Source organism: Taurulus bubalis, assembly GCF_910589615.1.
Source record: "Taurulus bubalis genome assembly, chromosome: 19".
NCBI lineage: Eukaryota > Metazoa > Chordata > Actinopteri > Perciformes > Cottidae > Taurulus > Taurulus bubalis.
The window spans coordinates 8,797,733-8,820,807 of NC_136607.1; the positions used below are offsets into that span (position 1 = coordinate 8,797,733).

Here is a 23,075-nt window from a genome sequence, read left to right on the forward strand (position 1 = left end):
ATGCAGGCTCATACCACGGCTCAGAAGCATTTCTCATTATTGCTCCTCCATATGTCTCGCTGACGCTGCTTTCAGAAGTTATTTATCTGACCTCGATGATCAGAAGGGTCCAGAAATGTACGACTGTATACATGAGACGTCTACGTGTGTGGATCAACACGTTTCATAGTAGATGAAGAGGAAGCAGGACTTTTCAGTGTACAGAGAGAAGACACAGAGGGCGAAGGTTAATGTGGATCCTGTAATCTGAGCACAAACTACAAATACTAGGGGGGAGGGATGTAAAGGGTCACAGCAGGAGTGAGGGCGGACTCCCAGGGTGGCTGATGTCCCTCTCTGGCAATGGCTGGGTGTGACTGAGAAAGGGAGGGTGTCACAGATGGCCCTGGCAGCGCGGCAGTGAAACGTACGCGCCTGTAGAGCGGAGCGCTGCACTCCCATCTGCCAGGCTGCAGTGAAAGCTGTGGGTTTGGGGATTTACTAGCCCATTAACTCGCTGATCTCACACTGACCGGCAACAACACACGTGTTGTCCGTACACAGGGACTGATCACATATACTCATTAGCCTTTACCTTTCTCCGGTACAAGACGAACAAGTATAGGGCTTCATGAGAAAAGAAATCTGAAATGCAGTCACAAATATTGCAGTTGATATTTGAGACTGCGTTTCCGATTTTTTTTCATCATTGGTGTACCTGTAACCAATTATTGTACTAATTAACAGATCAAATGGGAATGTTTGGGTGATTCAAATGTTGGAGAGTTGTCAAAAACAAAAGAAGAAGAAGAAGAAGAAGAAGAAGAAGAAGAAGAAGAAGAAGAAGAAGAAGAAGAAGAAGAAGAAGAAGAAGAAGAAGAAGAAGAAGAGGAAGAAGAAGAAGAAGAAAGACCATCAATATATGTCCCAGAGTTTAGTAATATTTTGGGGCAGCCACTGTAAGAAAAAATGTAATTCATCTGATGAAACATTAAGATGATAATGGAATAGATGTTATTTGGTGCTGTGGGAAGAGAGTGGGACACCAGTGACTACTGTGCGTCTATGACCCCCTCATGTATCGTTTTATACTTATGCTATAAAAAACAATTGCCCTCCTGGGAGAAAAAAATGATAATTAAGAGAAAACTATAATAGCTTCAACTATAATATCCCATCTCAAAATTGGCGAGGCTAACAGACAGTGATCATGAAAAGGAAACATTAAAAAGAAGGTTACTTTCGTGAAAGGAACAACCAAATGCATTACGCAATCTATCCTCATATCACACAATTATATTAATGGAGTTATGATTCTGCCCTTAACACAGGCCCTACTGCTCTATCCTCAACATGTAGCCTTCACTCTATCTCCTTAAATACCTCCTAATAAGGTCTGGAACAATACGTTGATGGCATGAATAATCAATTACTCAACCAAGCAGAAATTTAAACAGCAATTTTGATAATTGATTTATGCGCTTTAAGCAAAAAGTGGCCAACGTGACCTGTCCTCTGGATTATGAGGAGTTGCTGCTTTTCTTTGAACGGTGCCAGAGTGAACTGATCTTCGGGTCAAATAAAGCATTCTGGAGGACAAATCCATGTGCTCTGCATATCGTGATTGGCATTTTTCTTAATTTTGCTGACATTTAAAAAAAAATGATAGATCAATGAGATGACTGGCAGATTGGCCAATAACGTGAATAATCATCATGAGCTGCAACTCTCCTCACTTAAGAGGACTCTCCTTGTCTTTCTATTCTTGACAGCGTGATTCATACCCTCTCTCCCACACACACACACACACACACACACACACACACACACACACACACACACACACACACACACACACACACACACACACACACACACACAGCAAGCATACGGTCCATGTTGGGACGCATCAATAGGCGCATTACTTACATTGTGTACATGTCGACTGTGCCGTTGTCCCAGAGGGAGACGATTAATCCGTGAACAAGTGCCAAATTGGCAAGTGCTTTTATTTTGAAGGCTTACTGGCTCCTTAAATCCCTTACCCTACGGCCTTGAGCGATTTTATTGTGTTAAAAGGGGCAAAAAGCCTTCTTTCTGGGATTGGTGCTCGTTATCGGTTCGTGATCAGCCTCCGCCTCTTTGAGATGCGCGTACTGGGCACAATACATGTTATGATCACGGTGTTATCCTGGATATGAAGCAGGTATGTCCTGGGAAACACACACACACACACACACACACACACACACACACACACACACACACACACACACACACACAACTAAAACGCCTGGCATGTATATGGAAAAGGGGGATAAATAAAAAAGTGCCGCACAGTGTCACCTGTCTCACCGCCTCCCTCTCTCCCTCCTGGACGGTCCAGATTAAATCCCCGCAGGTGTCGGATCCGCCATCAGCAAAAACAACCCGCTCCCATTCCCATTCCCATTCCGCCCTCCGGCTCCACACATTCACACACACACAGACAAACACACATACACACACAACCTCCGGTCTCCAGACACGTACCTGCATGTCAGAGGACGAGGAGGAGGAGAGGCCCGGGCCCGGCCGCTGCAGTACGCATCGCCCCGTGTCTCGTGCCCGCTCGCTTTGGCTCGGCTCGGTTTGGCTCGGCTCGTCCCTCCAGACAAGTTACTCGGGATTAAAGCGGAGTGCTCAGCCCCTCCTCCTCAACGTGACATCACAGCGGATTAGCGACGCACAAAGCGCCTTTACGAAACACGGACGGGGGGTGGTGCGGGACGCAGACGGTTCTTCACGGCCACAAGCGGAGCCTCATCCCACCTACCGGATCATTATCATCATCATCATCATCATCATCATCATCATCATCATCATCATCATCATCATCATCACCATCATCATCCTTATCATCCTCATCCTCTCCAGCAGCAGAGCAGCCGCATAGCGCTGCCGTGTCTCTGCTCTCCTGCTGCAACGCCACATTTCACCGAAGGCGTCGCTGTTGGCCGCCTGGTTTGATCGGTGCGCTCCTGGATTAATGAACCACCTTGATTGACCTTTATGTAGGTTGTTTAATTGTTTCCCCAAAGACTAACGTAACTGAAGCATTATGAAACCACACAGGTCGTCATATGACACCTGGCACCCGTTTGCCAGCTTCCTCAGAAACTCTTCCAGCTGAAACACATAATATTACGTCTGCTGCCATAGTGAAAAAAAAGAAAAAAGAAAAAGTGACCAGTGGAAAGAGAAACACCTGCAATCAGTCCAGCCAGTCAAAGATGGCAGCCGAAAGTCACATCCTTGTTCTTCCCATTAAGGGAAAAAAAGCAGCATTTGAGTTGTCATTCATTACTGAAAGGACATTGAGTGTCTTAAGCTTATCATTTCTAAGAAATGTGTACATTTAATTATTCAGCTTCAGGAATTATGGTTTTGCTATGCCTTTTATTTTTTTATTTTAACAATACATTTTTTAATAGACATTGTATTGCTTAATTTGCCATAATATGTGTATGGCCTTTTTTTCCGCAGAGACCTGTTTTAGCTTACTTGAATAGAACATCTAATTAGAAACACTTGCTGAGATAAAGTCCTGTGGATGGCTTGGTTATGTCACCCTTAAAACACTTGAAATGATAGAAAATGTAATGAATATAGATAAATGAACGACAAGATATGGTGTAACGTCAGGCAGCCATCTTTGAATGGCTCAACTAAAGAGGTGCAACTTTGGGGAACAAACATCTTCATTGTGTCGTTGTTATGTAAATACTTTTCTAAACTACTTTTCTAGCATTGCCTTTCCTTTAGTTGTCCGAGTGTCATTATCTTTTGCATGTTTTTGGTTACTTCAACTAAACATTTTAAAAGATGAAAAGTGACACATTCAATTACTGATAACAAAAGTCAAACATGCAGTACTAATCACAATCATCTTAACAGAATGTTTGTGTATTAACATTAGAGCGCTTCAATAATATCAGATATTTCCAAAATGTTCTCCCTTTTTTTGTAAAAGTCAAAAAACCCCTGATTATTCCAGGCCTGTGTGTCTATTGTTGTTATAGGCTGACATGCCTGACAGGAAATAAAGTAACTAATCATGGTTGACGTACAATGTCAAGAGTGGAGGGTGCTTGCGAGGCTCCTGCATGATAATCCGAGCACGTTTTAGTGTCACTCAATGCCTGGCAGAGCAGATCAATATCAGGCTGTGTCTACTGTTGAGCCCCTGTAACGCGTTCTCACCTAAATCACGTGCAGCCGTTACCGTGACAACAATATGCGATGGAGGATGGCGATGGTGTGGAGTAGTAACCATGGCACCCAATCTGCGACTGCTATCTTTTTTTGCAGCCGCACATCTCTGATCCCACACAGAGCGTCTTGCATGTAAAACATGGCCAGTGAACCTTTGACCGGGCCAATGGGGAAGCTCCAAAACTGGGAGTGCAGCGAACACAATCAGGTCATCAGAACGTGTCCGAGGTCAACGACACGCAGCCTATATTTCGTGCTCCGAGTCCAACGCCCTGCCGCTCTATTTCCGGAGACGACATCAATAATTTGTGGGCCCTCTCTCTCTGCATACATGGATGAAGGTATACTGTGCGTGTCTTATTGTTAAATATATATGGCTCGCAGTGAGACAGACTGAACCCATTACTGGAATTAATGCACATTAATGTTTCATCGCTGCCCATTACAGAGTTATCTCTTATCACGTAAGGACAAGAAGAAAAGAACTCATGGCCTCAAAATGCACACTGCAGGTTCCAATGTTTTCAGGAGACGGTCCTGTGTGTTCAGTCGGGCTGCAGGTGGCACTCTTCAGCAGGATGGTGTGTGCGTGGCCTATGAGGGCCTTGCTCATGCGTACTTCAGTGGGGGTAAGGAAACATCGCTGCTCTTTGACTTTACCCTCCCAGATTTCTCCCGCTGGTCCGGGAATCAAACTGCCGAGAATCTGCGGTCGCACGCCTGCTTCTTTAACCTTTAGGCCACCACTGACTTTTACAGATAATTAATACATTTTACTTTCATAATCATCAATCGTTCACTAATTATGCATGTGCTATTCATCAACAAATCATTTGTAAGTAAAGATTTTGTTTATTAATGGAATCCTTGTCAGTAAGTACCATTATTTGTAAATAATTTGTACATAATCTAAAAGACATAATATATATGGTACAATATTTGTAATGTTTCAGCTTGTGCCATGATGGTTCTATGAGTCCTTGGGACAAAACAAGTATGAATATAATTAGACTTGTTCTTGATTTAAAATAATAGAAAATAAGAAACTAGATGATTTCTGACATTATTAACTTGTACAAATGTGTTAAAGAATATAGGGTTTCTGTCAATAACAGCTTTCATGGCAGCAGCAAGGCTTATCCTGCAAAACTGGAAGAGCCCGCATACGCCCACGCTCACAGACCGGCTCAAACTCATGACAGAGATGGCTGCATTTGAAAATATGATTGCCAGGGTAAAGACCAGTTCAAGCCAAATTGACCAAGCATGGAACAATCTAATGGCTTTTATAACAAATTAGAGGAGTGGACACGTACTCGTGGGCGAGATTTGTGTGTTCAGGAAAATGCAGGGCTGTGTATGCGAATTTACATGTACATTTTTAATTTTTTACTTTAATATTGACTGACAATTCTCATTTTTGTATTTATGTTTAATGTTAATATATCTAAATGAATACAAATGTAATATATAGTTTGCATGGTCTAATTAATGGGACGGCTGTCACTCTGACCAGTTTGTCCTTGGTGCCATCGTGAAATAAAATGGTCTTCAGGGGAAAATGGCATTGTGAAATAAAACAAATTAAAATAACAGCAGTATTAAATGAAAAAAAAGATGGGATGATTTTTCCTCATATATGAGATTTACAACAGTGTTGTAGAGTTCACAAGGCCATGGTGAGATTATAGATTTGTTCTGCAAAAACAGATTTCTTCACAGATCAATCTGTGAAGGCGGTGGTCCCGGTGTTCCCAGAGGAAGGGCGGAGGGCTGGAGGGGATGTAGCCTCTGGCAGCCAATCACATACTGAGGATAGCATGTCATAACTGTGTCATGCAAACAATAACCTCAGCATGCACTGCATATTACACGTTCTGGCACCTTTCAGTCATCTATTGAAGCTTCTTTTCTCATCACTTACACAAACAGTAAACAGACCGCCAGGATATCAAACAGATGAGTGATGGAAATTCAAACCAGTTGAAAACTAAAACCCATGGACACAATCCTTTGAAGTCGATCCTCTCTGTTCACTGTACAAAAAATATTTGTACTTTTTGAAGTCATTTTCTGAAGAAAAAAACCCATACAGCTGCAGTTAGTCTTTCTGGACATAACTAGGGAGACTTCATCTCCATATCTGGTCTGAAAGTGTGCCGGGCACCTCATTAACATGCCGGTAAACACAAGTGAGAGGAAGGGATGGACCGTGTGAAAGACAACTGTGGAAAGGAAGAAAAAGACAGACGCAGAGAAAGCTCATCCGGCAGATGGGTCACAAATGTTCCCTCTAAAATAATAACAATAATGACGTCAAAGTCTGGTCTCCTCTGTACTCTCAACTCCATTCCCTTCTGCAATGAAATCAATTTGTTCTATCAATTGATCATTTAATTGGGTGCACGTGTAGGATCAAGGCAGAGACTCAGGTTCATTTTCACAAATACATTCTGCCTGCAAGCTGTTCAAAGCCGAAGCCAGGAGAAATATTTGAGACGGTTGCAACAATGTTTTTCCTCTCTGCAGGTTTGTGATACACAGTTTAGATCCTTTGTCTATTCAGACCTCTCTTCAAACAGTGAGGCGCCATCGTACCATTTCCACATGGGGTCTTAAAGATGTTTCTCATGAAATTCAATACTTCACAGGAAGGATTTTCACAAAATACTGGAGCCTGGTTGCAGGGATTTACTTGTTTAGAGTGGAAGAAGCAACTTCTTCCACTCTAAACTGGGAAAGCCATGTCTTTATGCACCTGGCTTTGGGCCTTTGTCACGCTGAAACAGGGGAGGATCTTCTCTAATCTATTGCACACAAAGTTGAAGGCGTGCTGTTGCTCTGGCTGTTTTCCGGTGAGGACCGTCTCATTCTTGTGGCTAATGGTCGGCTAATCTCTTGGCTGATAGCCGGATACGTCTGGACAGGGAGGTGAATGCACATCACTGACCTTCTGTTCTTTTTTTTGAACACTTTATTTTTTGCCTTTTCACTGCGAACAGAAAAAACATATATACAGAAATGAAGAACAAACTATAATAACTACGACAAAAAGGGCCTGGTTTGCTCTGTCCTCTCAAAAACATGACAAGTCCTCTTGTTCTCTATTGTTGACATGTAAACATCGTCCATTTCTCCCACTTCTCACGACATTGCTCCTCTTGAGCTCTTATTCTGTGGGTTAACAGTTCCATCTCATATACCATCCATCTTGTGATGGTGGTTCTATTGTGAGCCATCTCTTTGTGATCCCCTTGTTACTAGCTGCTAGCAGAATATTCAGCAGATGCCTGTCTTCCTTTAACACAGTGTCTGTTGTCATATTACCAAAGTACAGGAACATACAGGACTTAGGTGTGTCATAGCCCAGAATTTTGATAATAACCACATGGACCTTTCCCCAGAATTGTACAATTTCCGGACACAGCCAAAATACATGAGAGTGGTTTACAGTTACTGCCTCACATTTCCTCCAGCATGGTTGATCAATAGACAGACATTTGTTTGTAATTTGGGGAGTAATAAAGAATCAAATTATATTTTCCCAACAGTGTTCTCTCCAAGTTCGCGCAGATGTTGAGGAATGTTGTGTCTTCCAAATATTCAACCATTCATCCTTTGTAATATTCACACCAAGTTCTTGTTCCCATTTTAGTTTTACATAAAATGTTGTATTTCCTAATTTTTCCATCAGATTTTGATATATGGTTGATATGTTTCTGTATTTCTTTGAGTTGTAGGCTCCTATTATGGTTCTAATTATCCCATTTTTTCCCAAGTTAATTGTATGTTTTATTTCTCTGCCAAAAAAGTCTGACCTTCTGTTATGGCCATAACTGAGGCTAACTCCGCAGTGGGCCTGGTTAGGGGGCCAGCGAATAAGATTGTCTTTGAAAAGGAGTGCTGAACTGCTTCACACCATTTTTATTTTGTACACCAACAGCTGCACCTCCAGTCACCAGTCTGTCAAGCTCCTGAAGTTTGCGGATGAATCCACCATCATCGGACTCATCTCTGGTGGGGGCGAGTCTGCCTGCAGGTGGGAGTCTGACCACCTGGTGACCTGGTGCGGTCAAAACAACCTGGAGCTTAACGCTCTGAAGACAGTGGAGATGGTCGTAGATTTCAGGAAAAACGCAGCCCCACCCGACCCTATCAATCACCCTGTGTGAAATTCCTCGTATGTTTAACACACATGGCAAATAAACAGCTTTCACTCATCCGTCTCCCGTTTTGGAGCAGAAAAGGAGTAAATGATGTGTTTCTCTTTTCGGATACTTCCTGCATTTAACACAAAGAATCACTCCTTCTTCATTACTTTTTAATCTTACTTATTTTTCTCCCACAACCACTCCTCCTTTCCCCCACCCTCCCTTGTTTCCCCTGGTCCCTCACTGGCTTCCCGCCGGGTCATCACTCACCTTCTTCCTCCTCCTCCTTTTCTCCCTGTTAGTCCCCTTTCTCCTCCTCCTCCTCCTCCTCCTCCTCCTCCTCATCCTCCTCCTCCTCCTCTTCTTCCTCCTCCTCCTCGTCCTCCCTGCTCTGTTGTCCAGACACACGCACTTCCCAGTGGATCGTCTGCAGTGCGCTGCCAGTCTGTGAGCTGGAGAGACACTCAAGACCATACACCAGAGGAATCTTCAAAAACAAACTTTTCCTGCAACTTCTTGAAAAATTTCCCCCCATCTGTGGATGCAAACGCACCTACTTTTACTTTGACTTATTTTCCTCTGAGGGTCGATTTATTTCCAGAGAGCTGCAATGCTTCCATTCTACATCTTGACTTTTGCTGGTGAGTACTTTCTAACGCTCATGCCAGTGCTGGTGGTGAATGAGGTCATGTTTCTGTTAATGCCAGTCGCTGTGATTCATACTTACCGTTCCCTCGCTCTTTTTCTTTCCCTGTGTTCAAAGCCACCATCCAAGCCCACAACCAGCTGTTGCCAGGCTCCTGCAACTTTGAGTCCAACACCTGCGGATACACCTCAGATGAAGACTTTACAAACTGGGACCTGCACAAAGATGGTACTGGGAAACTTGCGAACCAGCATCTTCAGTCTTTTCTTGAAAAATTGTTTTCCAATGTTTCTTCTTGCACTCAGTGTAGGCTTTATTGTGGCTCTTTTAGTTGTTTAGCTGTGATGTTGCAGTTGTTTTGGTGAAGGTTTTGGCCAAAACGATCATTGCATGCTGGCGAAGAAGCCCATCTGGTCTGCATTGAATCCAGCATCTCCGAACATCTGGAGGCAGTGAAATAACACATTTAGGCATTCTGGCTGGTTTGGTACTGCATCTGATACAGATGGGTTCTGTGCACACCGATTTATAAACGTTATGTTGGCCAATATTTATGTTAAGGGATCAAAGCCAACAGATGAATGTGGATTAGATCATTTGTACATCACCGTGTTCTAGAGACTAGGCCAACTTCCTTCTCGTGCTGAGAAGCGCTCGTACACATTATTGAGAAAGGTCAAGCTGCAGATATCTTGAGAGACGCCGCATGTTGTACTTGCAGCAGGATCCTGCCAAGTTAATTGTGACATGAAGCAGGGCCGGATTGAAGAGGTGGAGGTTATATTGATGTTATGAAACACTCAGCTCTCTGACCTGATTTTATTTACACAAAACCTAAATGTAACATATTTTTACAGCTACATACAACTAACTCTGTCAGGCCTGTTATACTAAAGTTATGATGAACGAGTCAGAGTACTGGTACCGACACCGGACCAGGTCCTGCTCACTGGACTTTATTCTCAGCATAAATCGGCCCATATCCACATTTCCAAAGGCAGATCGTGCAACCATATTTGGGCAAGAACCAGAATATATTTGGTCCTCCAGTGACAGAACATATCCTAACATAGGTGTGCCGAGTTGAACTTCTATGTCTCTAATACCAAAATCGTAATTATGTTATTTTTAACCTCGTACTATGGTGGTGCACTGTAAATGAAAATAGTGCCTATAACCTCTAAAAGGAAACAAAAGAGCATTTTTGGAAATATGCATATTTGCTTTCTTACTAAGAAGATGAGATAAGAGCATCAGGAGGTGATTGACCTAGCTTAGCATCAAAGACTGAGAGCAGGGGGGACCAGCTAGGCTGGCTCTCTTCAAAGTTGAAGAACAGAAAGGTGAATGTGGGGTTTTAGGGAGGAGTTACATGCTGAAAGGTCTTCTTGCCAAACAACAGTGACTTCCCAGATATGTGTTGTGAAAATGAGGCTTCCGGCAGGAACTCCCCCTAAAACCACGAAGAGACAGTTTGACATTTGTGTTTTGATTAAACACGTGAGATACCGCATGCTCACTAGTGTATGCTGGCGATGTTGGTGTGGAAGGTTGGACAGCCAGGTTAGCAGCTTCCAGTATGTATGCTAAGCTAGGCTAACAGCGTCCTGACTTCAGCTCTGCAACCCACAGACACAGTTCTACCCGGCATGGTGACTAGATAAGTCGTTGGTGCTGAAGAAGTAACTACAAACAGAAACTGCTTCCAATATCAATTCATTCATCTGCTGTTTTTTCTGATTAATCAATCATTTGGTGTATAAAATGTAATGATATCAGACAGCTTATATTGTATGAGAAATTCATTTGATTTAATTAGACAATTATTACATCTCAAATCCTCATACTTGAGAATATGGAACAAGTAAATGTAAGTTGTTGTTTTTTTTACCTTTTTAGAGAGTTAATTTATTACCAAAGTTGGGATTATATACATTTGATGACGATGGACCAACCAATTGATTGATTGACTGACTGCACTATTGAAAGGGGCGTGTGATTCTTGTTGACCATCTCCCACCTACGCCCTTTGGATTGGGGAGGAAGATTTCCTTGGAGCATGATTGTGCCCTGCTGCTCCAGTAGCAACTATATCTGCAGTGAGACTCTGTTGGAAAAATTCCTCTTTAAGACTTTATTTCCCACTATGGTCCTTCGCTTCTTCTTGTCTGAAAATTGCTCTGCTGGTGCAGCCTGTCTCGCTGCCAGTCCTCCCTCTGGGGAAAAGCCAACTACTTTCTCTTTTCCTGTTTCCATCCTTGTTGCTACTGCCGCCGGCTTGCTAAAAGGCCAGTGCCAATGGTGTGCTCAGTCTTTGCTCATTTATTCTCCTCTCTTAGTGCTCTGTGCAGCACAGCAGAGGCGGCAAGAGAAGTGATGTCATGTCAACTATATGAAGCATGTTATGTACTTTTTAAAAGCAGAGGCCCCGTTTAAATCAAGGAAATACTTCAGCTTGATTGTGTGCCAGGATCACTTACGTTTCAATTCAGTCCATTTGTGTAAATACAAACATTTGAAAACAATTGCACTTCATTGGCATACAAGAAAAAGAACAACAAATGAAATGATCTCAGCCCCAGTGTGAGTCTGCGTGTTTGTCAGGATAGGAGCCCCAAGGCAGCGGGGAATTCCACAGGGACCAATAATAAATGACAGAAGAGTAAGGAGAGTCCAGAGGCCACTGTAGAATAAAAAGAAGCTTAAGTCTCTGTGAGGGTGGGAGCTGAATTTCTGATGTGCAATTCCTGATACCCTCAATTTCCACGTTTCACGTTTTTGTATTTTCTTTTAGATTAAAGGTCCATAAGAGACCGCATTCAGCCTTTTACCTAAAAGAGAAGATGTGTGACAGGTCATCAGGTCACAGTTTATGACTTAATACCTGCAAAACTAATGACATTCCCATCAGTCTCAGCTGTTCGGGACTTTGTGCCAAGCACTTTGTGCATCGAAGGCGATGCAAAAAGAGGAATCCTAGAAAGTATAATATGAATCGTCAACTCTGTTGGCATTTATCCAGACTGGCTTTGGCCTGAACTACTTGTTCCAGCGCTGCATTGCTTGTTCTCTGTCAGTGTATGTGGCAAATCAATTCAGAGCTGAGGGTGGATTCTCTCCTTTCTTCAAGTTTATCCGAATTGTTGGTCACCTGCCATACCACGAAGCTTCTAAGGGACTTGACTTTACCTTTTTATTCACAGAAGTCTTTATAGATAAGACAATGAAAACACAGTGAAGAAATAAAATAAATAGTTCCACAAAGGTGGGTCCCATTATTCCTGCATTCCAGTTAGCAGTATTTATCAGCTTTATTATCCTTGATGATTAGTGTCTGCTGTGGCTGCTTTTCTGTAGCACCACACTGGTTTAGTTTAGTTAGCAATTAGTAGTTATTTCTTAGCACCTCTATTTAAGATCTTTTTTTCAATTCTTTCTTTGAAAGCTCACGAAATAAGGTGCTGACTGCTGAGTCTCAATAATAACTGCTAATTTGAATTGCATTATGATGGATACTGACAAAATGAGATGCACACTCAATTGAAAAAAATAAGTTTTCAGTTTCTGCTGTGCAGAAAACCTGAATTACTTTTTAAATAACCACAATGACAGAGAGAAGAGTCTATCAACGCGTAGAAAAGTTCATATTCTTTTAACTTTTAACTTTAGATGTCACAGAAAGGTTAGCGCTGGCAGATAGAAAAGTCAGAAAAACACTTGACATTCAAGAACATATGTCAGTGTTTGATATTTGTAGAAAATAAGCTAAAACATGCAATAATCTCCTTCAAGGTTATTAAATTGATGTTGACAATATTGTGTCCCAGTAGAATAACACATCTTGTAGCAGCAAGTACATTTTGTCTAAATCCCACAAACCTTTTTATTTCAGGCCGTTTTGTTGCCGTGGACACAGTGGACCAGGATGGTGCGATCGGGGCAGACACCGGGCCGCAGAGAGAAGTCACGGGGGTCCTGCTGAGTCCGGCTCTGGAGCAGGACGAGTGGAGCTGCCTGAGGCTCGTCTACCAGATCAGCGGGTCGGGAAGCCTGGAAGTCCTGCAGCGCACGGAGGGAAAGAGCTTTGACAAGCCGCTGTGGAGCAGCCAGGCGTCCTCCGACAGCTGGGTCATCTCAAGCATGGACCTGCAGAACAACACCGAGCCGTACAGGGTAAGATATGAAATACAGAATACAAGGTCTACTCTTTGTGTTCATCATCTGAGGAGCTTGAATGTGCTGATTCAATTTCACATCTAACTCCTCCATATGGAGACCATGAATATCAACCGCAAGTGACGTGTACATTTAACCTTTAGTTTTGGAGATATTGTAGTCAAATGTGGAAGTAAATATGAAATAGTTAGGAATCGTGCAAAACACACCTAGCAATAAAAGTTAAGCACAACATACTTAGGTTGGAAACTACTCAAGTAAAAGTTTAAACAAATCAAAGTAACAGTTATGCATAACTATAAATAGTATACATGACTGAGGATTAGGGCTACTGTTAATAAACCAAACTCTGAGGGAAAAAAAACACTATTACAAGAAACCAAGTTGGAAAATGTCTAGAATAAAGTCGTATGTTTAGAAGAGAAAGTGATAATATTTAGAAATAAAGTATTGTGTTTTGATGTTGTGAGATCAAGTCATAATTTGACCAAAAAAATCCTTCTGAATTTCAGTGGCCTCCCAAGTAGAAAAAAAATATCACAAAACTTTCTCACAGATTGCTTTATGAAGGAAAAAAGGTCAAAGCAGCGGAAATGAAGAAAAAACATCTCCAGATTGGATTGTAGGAAACATAGGACTCTTCGGCCATTCTCCCTTTTCTAAGAGTAAAAAGCTTCACGATAAATCAAAAGTGTACTTAATTATGTACATTTTTAGAAACCGTAACTGCTGACTTTCATTCCCTCTTTTGGGAGACAGTGGAGGAGCAGAAAACAACATTTCATGCCGTTGTTGACATGAGGGAAGACAAAAGTTGATATTACACATGCAGGCCCAAATATAGGCCAGCGTGAAGTGTGTAGAGAAATACACACACACACACACACACACACGCGCACACACACACACACACACACGCACACTCACGCACACACACACACACACACACACACACACACACACACACACACACACACACACACCTACACCTACACCCACACTCATTATCCAAACACTATGTGAGGATAGTGCAGCAGATGTTTATACTATATGCAGAGGCAGTGCTGGCTCTGACAGGGTCGTGACCTCTACATAATGGGAAGTCAGGTCTGTGCTACATGTGGGCCCCTCAGTGCATAAATGTATTTCAGTCCAAAGTAGACCCAGGTGAAAACAAATGTACATGTCAGTGGTTTCAATTTCCCACTGATTACTAATAGAAGAAATTTCTCTCGATGAACACAAACCCGCTACCGTATAATCTCATGGCTGTTACATTTTTAAAGAGAAGATTGATACCAACTGAGGGCAATTTCTGAAAAAATTACGTTTTAAGTACCGGATGTTGAAAAGTTGGCAATACACTGAATTTCTGGCTCCGATTGAGCCGTCGGGTTAGCCTAGCATAGCATACACACAGCAAAGGCAAGGGGGGAAACAGCTGGCCTGGCTCTCCTCCAAAGATCTTGTTGCCAATAAATAATTACACAATGCAACTCCCCCTACAATATTTATGAAAGATTTAGGAGTGTTCCCTTTTGAAGAGAGCAGGCTGTAGCTGCTCCTCACTGCTTCCAGCCTTTATGTTAATCTTCTCACGTCCAGGCTCTAGGGCTGTAACGTTATACTACTTAAGGCATGGACCTATCAATGTTTTTATCTCTAAGAAAGAAAGCAAAAAAGCGTTTTTCCCAAATTGTTACAATTGTAAATATTGTTTTAATAAAAAGCTAAAATGTATTAACAAATCTGTAGTCCTTGAGAGCGTTTTAGTCTATTTCAGCTAAAACAATATTAATAAATCATGACAAAATACTATGTAGAATATCTGAATTCAAATGTAACACAAATAATAAAGACACATGCTATTTATTAATCTAAAAAAAGTGCAAGTGACGTCTTCGGCCATGCTTAGGCCTTTCTTCCCCTGGAAGTAATTTTCACAGAAAACCTGCCGCTCACGCGAGCTTTAAAAGTGAATTAGATGCCTGTGTGTTTCATGGGTGCACTCTCTCTGACCCTAAATATGTCCACTGATTCCTATGATATCATTCCTGTGTCACTCCCCATCAGGGTTGCAGGGTGTTGCTGAACATGTGTTGTTGATTAGGTTGTAATCGAAGGTAAACCTGGAGGGAGCCCTGGGAGCAGCGTGGCCATCTTTGAGATCCACATCAGCCCTGGATACTGCCTGGGTCGGTGACTTCACACACAACTCACACACACATAATAATCCACATAAACATGTAACTCTGGATGCAGGCCATCTGTGCTCTGTTTCTTCAACTCACACACACATGAACATTGTTGGTGCATTAATAGGTTTTCAGCCTGTTGCACCCTAACCCATAATGGCGGCCCTGTTTCGCATGCTTTCTGCGTTTAGAGTGTGATTTTGAGGAGTCTCACCTGTGTGGATACAGTAATCAGTGGAACGCCAATGTAAACTGGTATGTGGGAGGAGGCGTGGGCCAGCTCCTCCAAAACAACATACCCAAGGACCACACGTATAACAACAAGACAGGTGAGTGTTATTCATATAGACGTGATTCTCTTATCCAATGACTTTGAGTCCTGCAGGTTTTCATTTGTGTTAACGGAGCAAAATAATGCTATTAAAGGAAAAGCATGTTTTGCATAGTTTGGCCATGACTTATATCAGTAAATCATTATATCATGTACTCCCCATCTTAAGAGATAAGCCTGATGTTGCTCCATATTGTTTCGGTATTGGCAACAAATCCCATGAAAAGACCGAAAGTAGCAAATCCATTGGTTCATCGCTCACTACTTTCTGACCTCCCTATAATGTCTGTGGGTTTCAGCACCACGCCTACTCCTTTTTAATAATGCTGTAAATCTTTACAAATGGGTCACAAATACATCGTTTAATTTCTAAAAACAGTCCCTGTAATTTCATAAAACAGCTGGGCGCTGTAGTTTTTAGCAAACGTTACTCCAACCGAAGTACAGAAGTGTATTTGTTGGGGTTTAATACACAGTAAGGGCTTTAATAGCTATTTACAGCAGCAGGAGGGTGTATGTGGCAACTTTGTTATTGACCTGTCAAATTAAACTCCCTTTGTAAAGAGTGCTGGGAGAGATTTCAATGACCTGTGTTTCCTGCATGGCTCAGATTTTAATAAAAGTAGCAGGTTTTTGTTTTTCGGATGTTAGACCTGACGCAACATTGAAACTTCCTAGCAACAGGATGGCTCATGTCTAAACCCTCACTCAGGTCACTTGATGTACGTGGACTCCATCTACGCCAAAACCTTCAAAGAAGTGGCCAAACTGGTGTCTCCCATGACGACGGTGCCGTTGTCCGGCTGCCTGAGCTTTCAGTACCAGAGAAGCGAGAGGAGGGGGAACCTGTTCTCCGTCTACACCAGAGACCAGCTGGGTCAGTACCAGGAGCTGTGGAGAGCAGACACGGAGATCCTGAGCGACTGGAGCGGGACGCTGGAGGAGTGGATACCTGTGCAGGTGGACCTGAAGGCACCGTACTCTGTACAGGTCCGTACGAAGCATTCAATGTCTGCTCTACGTCGCATTTTCGAGCTCTGTGTGTCGACTTTTTACATGAACTTTGTCCAACTAATCCATAGACTGCTGAAATGTTTTAACTATTTAAAAAACTATATATTTAATGTATGACTTTAAACCCGTTGGCCCTATGGCAGATATTGCTATAAAAACTGTATAATTAACTTCTTCATTTACTCATAACCAGTAACATATAGACTGATATTTACACATCTGAACACACAACTCACATTATACTCTTTTATTATAACACCAACACTATTCAAATAGCCCTAGTGGTTGCAGAGATATATCTTTTTTAGTTTGGTTATGCAATTTTCGAGCAGAGGCCTAAAAATAGGTGGGTTTTCAAAGGGCTAAAATGCATTTACCCATGAAATATAGTGTACATGAAATCCCCTCCTGTGTGAGGCCTTGCATGTGCGTGTTTATGAGTGTCTGTCTCCCTCCAGGTGGTCTTTGAAGTATCCTTTAACAGCCCGAGAGGCGGACGCGTTGCAGTTGATGACATTTCCTTTTCTCCAGAGTTTTGCAGCAAAGACACTGGTGAGCTGCAGTCACAGTTACTCACTGTTCATTATTAACGGGTTGGTTTTAATGTCACCTGCACACACAGTTATATCTGTGATCAACTGCTTTCTGGGTGAACAGACAAAATATTAATATTTTAGGATTTTAAAGGACTTAAAGCGTATAACCCGTGATTAAACAAATGCAACCTTGAAGGTTCACATGCTGTGAGGGTAACAATTTGGCATATAGATTATAATATATTATTCGAAGGTTTTCTCTGTGAAGCTCAAGGTGAACATTTGGATCACATTGTGTGTGTGACACAAGAGGAAATGTTTTGTTGTTTCCAAAATCAGAACTGAACCATCTTCTGCTTTTATGATAATTATTTAAGTCATTTGTTGAAACTCTGTGACGCTGCTATTCTTGGATCTCAATGGGACAAACCTGGTTAATTAATGGATGAATAAAAATAAAAAAAGAATGTCAGGAGGGTAGCTTAAAATGTATTCATCCTCTGGGGACTATTAATAACCACAGAAAATGTCACTGTTGCTGATGATTCGTAAATACTAAAACCAGAGCCGCAAACGATGAAACGAATCAAAACACTGCTTTCTCTACATTTGTTCCACAGAGCCGACCTTTGACCCCTCCATCGCCAGCTGCAACTTTGAGTCAGGTTTCTGCCACTACGTCCAGGACCAGGGGATGTCGTCATCGTGGAGGAGAGTGTCTGTGAAGCCCAACATATTTAGGAACGGAGACCACACTACAGGGGCAGGTGGGCTTCGACGACCGACTGTGGGCTTTAGTCTCGAACACTTAAACCTGCATTAAAAGGGCAATCAAGTCGCCATCAGTTGAACAGGAAGTTTAAAAATGTAAAACAAATGTGGTATTGTATGGTTAGAAAGAAGTGAGTTCACCAGATGTCTGTAGCCGGCTCCTCATCTCTGCTTGAGTCCAGCGTCTCGAAGCTACATGAACCGCTAGCATACCACATCAAAATCTGTGCAGATGTGCAGGTGAATCGAGTGGAGTTGCCTTTTTGGTAATGTAGGCAAGAAAGAAGCATGTGGGTATTGAAAAAGCCCATTTCTCCGGTTCTTACACTCCTAACGAATATTTCAAATGTTACATTGGGTCTAATGACTGTGGGGACTCTTGCAGAGCCAAAAATCAAGGATGATTATTTTACAATTCTGCAGTTCGACAGAGCTTGTAGCACATTTTACTTTCTGGTTTATTAAATGTTGCCACCAGAGGGGATTTCCTATTTCACATTGCTAGAATGTTTGCGATTACAACTTTGCATGCCAGTGATTTGGTGGTGTCACTGTATCAGTCGCTTTGAAAACTCAATTCACGCAGCTCTTGAAAACAGTGGCACCTGACGAAGTGGGATTTGATGCTGTTTGAAAACGGTTGAAATTGAGATCAATGCCAGCTGTGAGTGGTGATGGGAACATTCATGGCGAGCACATTTACAGAAAGAGACAGTTTCGCGAGAAAATAAAGTCGGCCTTTTCCTTCCAGGATATTTCCTGTTGGCTCATTCCCGGCTGAGCCCACACTCTGGTTATGTTAGCCGTCTGATCGGTCCAACTCTGCCCGGGAACATGAAGTACTGCCTGAGATTCTACTTCTCCCTGAGGGGTGAGTGGCACCCGGAAACTCTCTAGATGGAAGGATATTTGACATGTGTCATGCGTGAATCCTGTGCAGTGATTTGGTTTATGTTTTCACTGACTCACCAGACATAAATAACTTTGGCAACTGCAGGTTTCAACCAGACGGACCAGGCTCTTTCTGTGTATCTGCAGCAGCAGAGCGGCAGCCAGGAGAAGATCTGGACTCAGGGGGAGACGTCCAGAGGACTCTGGATCACGACGGACGCCACCTTCCAGACATCACAGCCTGCCAAGGTCAGAGGAAGTGAAAATATGGCAATTCATCCAAATCTTGATCTCTTTCTAATGGCCAGCAAGGGGTTGCAAAAAGAAGTCAGATAAATGTGTAGAAGTCGATGAGAAAATGACTCTACTTCTATCTTGATTTATTCCCTCAGTAAACATGAGTTCATGGCCTTGAACGCTGATTTAAAGTCTTCTTTAAAACAGCATGATGTTCATCTAGTAACATATTAGTAAATTATTAGTAATGATTAGTAATTTAGAGTAAAATAGACCAAAGGCATGCACGTCTTGGAACTTTAACTCTTTCAAAGAGGGTTTTCAGTTCATGAAAGGTAATTGTAAAATGTTGGTCGCCTAAACATGTCTTATTCAGCATTCGGTTGTAAATGCCGGTTGGTGCCAAAATGAAACCAATCGGGGAATCCACTTCTTATGTACAGAATGGTCTGGACCAATACATTGACACTACAGCTGTGCTGCTAAACTGGCTATAAAAAGGGAAAGAAACTATTTCAGAAGAGCTCATTTAGGAACAATTCAAGAAACAAGTACATAAAAACTCAAATAAACCAATGGATGGATATAAAATGTAGAAGGTGAAAGGAAGCAGGACATGTAACTACTGTAGGACATAAATAAAGTAAAAGAGGCGAAACAGTTTACATGAAAAAGAAAGACATGGATTACTAATAGTTTCATGGAAAGCTTTACTTCCTGTGCTGGTGAGCCTTTTAAGTGCTGCTCTGTGATTTCTTTTATCTAACACACAACCGCTGTTAGAGGACACAGTACCATCACCACATTTGCATGTGCATGACAATTAAGCCCAAAGTGCTCAAGGGCATTCTCCACACTGACCTTTTGTTCCCTACTTTACACATTGAACCGTTTAAAAAAAAAAAAACACTTCACTATTTATTTTTATTCCTCGTGAGTCACACACACAAACGTCTGTGTTTGCTGTTGCGATGGTGTAAGCAAGCAATGCTTTAAGTTCCTGTGCGGGCGGTGAAGCTGACGGCTTACCTTTGCTGTTCAGGTGGTTTTTGTCAGCACCTGCAGGAGCTTCTGGGACTGCGGCTCCGTGGCTTTGGACGACATCAGCGTGAGCCTCGGAGACTGTGAGCTGACAGCAGGTAAAAACTCTACAACAACAACAACAACAACAGACGAACTCGGAGCTCTCGCGTGTCTCCACCAACCCTCATCGAAATGTGTTATTTGTTTCAAATGTTTCATCGACACACAACTATAGACCTGATGTTGTTTAGCTGATGTCATGCCATGATTTCTGGGGGATAACTAGATCCAGTACGGTATATATTTTTACCGCAATATTTTTGGACATGATAGTTGTCCAGGCCAAACCTCATTTTGTGCATAACAAACTAACTCCATATCTGCTTATTTGGGGCTACCGGTGGGTGCAGGACCGGCAAAGTGATATGATTAGTAAATATCTGAGCATGAAAACAGATCATATTCAAGTTAGAAATGGAGTCGGATGAAGGTCAAGAGTCGAGACAGATGTGTTTCAAGGTCGACCGTCACATTGAAGCGTTCCCCAACATTACGTGTCATCCATGCTCCTGTCGCAGGGTTGCTGTCGTCGTCTCTGCCGGGACACTGTGACTTTGAAGCCGGCCTGTGCGGCTACACTCAGGACAAGCAGAGCGATGACGGCGACTGGGAGTGGAGGAGAGGATCCACCCCGACCTCGTACACCGGCCCGAGAGGAGACCACACCACGGGACTCGGTGAGGGGGTTTTCCTCTCCGTCCCAAGTCCAGAATACTCTGCTCATAATACACACAGTAGAGTGAGTAAAACCTGTGTGACTTTTGATCAACAGGGTACTACCTGCACATGGAGGCGTCGCCCATGCTGCCCGGTCAGAGTGTCCGGCTGCTGTCCCGCCCTCTGAGGGGCTCCAAGGGGCCACAGTGCCTGCGCTTCTACTACCACATGTACGGCTCAGGGACGGGTCAGCTCAGCATTCACCTCCACAAGGCCAAAGAGGACGCGCTGCTGTGGCAACTGAGCGGCGAGCAGAGCATCGCCTGGCTGAGGGCCACAGTGGAGTACCAGAGCGACAGCCAGCATCAGGCAAGAGTGCAACAAACCCTCTGCAGGTTTTATGTTTAAAGCCCGTGTGCTGGACATGGTGACCCTGACCGGTAGATAATGATGGCAGCTGGTTGACAGACTTCGTGAATCCGGTTTTAAAGAATTATTTTTCTAGTGGTGCAACTGATGAATATGTTCACTGTATAAGACTATATTTCGATTTCGTTGGGTCTTTAGAATGTCGAACACCCACCCACCTTTAGTACATTTTATTTCAGTAGGCTTTTAAATGCAGGCCTTTTATTCAATTCAATTCAATTCAGTTTATTTTATATAGCCCAACATCACAAATACAAGTTTGCCTCGGAGGGCTTTACAATCTGTACACATGACATCCCTGTCCCGGGACCTCACATTGGATCAGGAAAAACTCCCCCAATAAAGATAGTAAAAACCCTTTTCCCAGGGAAAAAAGGAAGAAACCTGAGGGAGAGCAACAGAGGAGGATCCCTCTCCCCGGATGGACAGAAGCAATAGATGTCATGTGGCCAGAATGAATAACGTAACGGAGTTACAGCACATTCAATGAATGTGACAGAAATTATTCATATAATGAGTAGTAGGCATGGTCCATGATCCAGATAGCCACGATCCATTAAGCAGAAGGAGGTAGAGAGGAGGGGCATCCCAGGGGCAGTGGGAGGAGAAAGCAGGGCCATGGCAGCTGGCAGGACCGGCTTTATCTGTTATGTTACACTATATTACATCGCTGAATTGGTCCACGTACTTCAGTAAAGGAGCTCATCACTCACTGTGAGAAGTATGTTTTCAGATTGTGTTTGGAGCGACCAGGGGTTCATCAGTTAGGAGCGACATCGCCATTGATGACATCATCTTGGAAAGCGGACCTTGCCCCGGTAAATATCCAAGATAACTGTTGAACACATGGCTACGGATTAAAACATCCAAGAAAATAAACGCACAGTATATGATAATAGGATTTATTTATTTTTACTGGAAAAAGAATAATACAAACCAGCCCATCAAGGTCTGTAGCAGCTTCCTGATTTCTTTTTGATCCCCCTGCAGAAATGGAGCTCAAGGCCACCGTGGGAACCTCCAATGAGATCGAGTAGAAGGCAGGTGGAAGTCAGCTGCGTAGGATGCATGACCAGTTTTTTTACTTTATTTTTTGCACATTTCAGACTCCTGACACCTGCATGTCAATCTGAACACGTAGGGATGTGGATAACAGGAATCTTTTCACGTAGTTCTGTTTTCATGGAGCAACACCTATCAGTTGTGTCATAGTCGGCATTTCTCTCCGCATCGTAGCAACAGAGGGCGTGTTTAACTGTGTTCTTCGTCACATTTATATGCATTAGATTAATGCTCATTGCTCAAAATAAAGCTAGAAAAAGGTTATTCACCTTTATTTGTTTTTCTATCATTGGTAACTGCTGAAGTCAATACTTATTACTGTGAAAATAATCAGGAAGGACGTCATGATTTTGATGAACTCAAGGGTACAGAATTATCCAACATGTCCTTAGTTGCATGTCCTTCACTGCTTAGACTTAAATAACGATAACAGTGACACAGAACATAAGGGCTATAATTATTATACAAGGTTGTTAATACACATTTAAACTGACTAGTAAGCTGTAATTAATGTATCCGGATGGTTTTAGGCCTACAGTGTATGAAGTGTCAACTAATATCCCCAGTTGTGTTCCAGATGTCACTGAGAAAGTCCAAATACATTTCTCCTGAAGCATTACATAAGCAGTCAAACAGATGAAAAGTTGCCTGTTTCCACTTGAT

At 42.6% G+C, this 23,075-nt stretch overlaps 1 protein-coding gene across 1 annotated transcript; it reads left to right on the top strand.

Moving 5' to 3' along the window:
* Positions 1–8,896: 8,896 nt before the first annotated feature.
* On the top strand, positions 8,897–22,670 carry LOC306751190 (MAM domain-containing protein 2-like). Its single transcript, XM_079234736.1, has 15 exons — positions 8,897–9,025; positions 9,148–9,258; positions 12,923–13,203; positions 15,317–15,401; positions 15,593–15,730; positions 16,445–16,722; positions 17,205–17,298; positions 17,903–18,049; positions 18,805–18,924; positions 19,051–19,193; positions 20,224–20,320; positions 20,783–20,941; positions 21,037–21,290; positions 22,084–22,168; positions 22,341–22,670. Exons 1-15 carry the CDS (start codon positions 8,995–8,997, stop codon positions 22,385–22,387), a joined length of 2,070 nt encoding a protein of 689 aa, XP_079090862.1. The 5' UTR covers positions 8,897–8,994; the 3' UTR covers positions 22,388–22,670.
* The last annotated feature ends 405 nt before the right edge of the window (positions 22,671–23,075 follow it).

Bases quoted from the DNA above. Each gene is read 5' to 3' on its own strand.
- LOC306751190 (XM_079234736.1), top strand. From the start codon at position 8,995: ATGCTTCCATTCTACATCTTGACTTTTGCTG. The intron at 9,026-9,147 runs GTGAGTACTTTC...CTGTGTTCAAAG, and splicing joins CTACATCTTGACTTTTGCTG to CCACCATCCAAGCCCACAAC. The intron at 20,942-21,036 runs GTGAGGGGGTTT...TTTGATCAACAG, and splicing joins AGACCACACCACGGGACTCG to GGTACTACCTGCACATGGAG.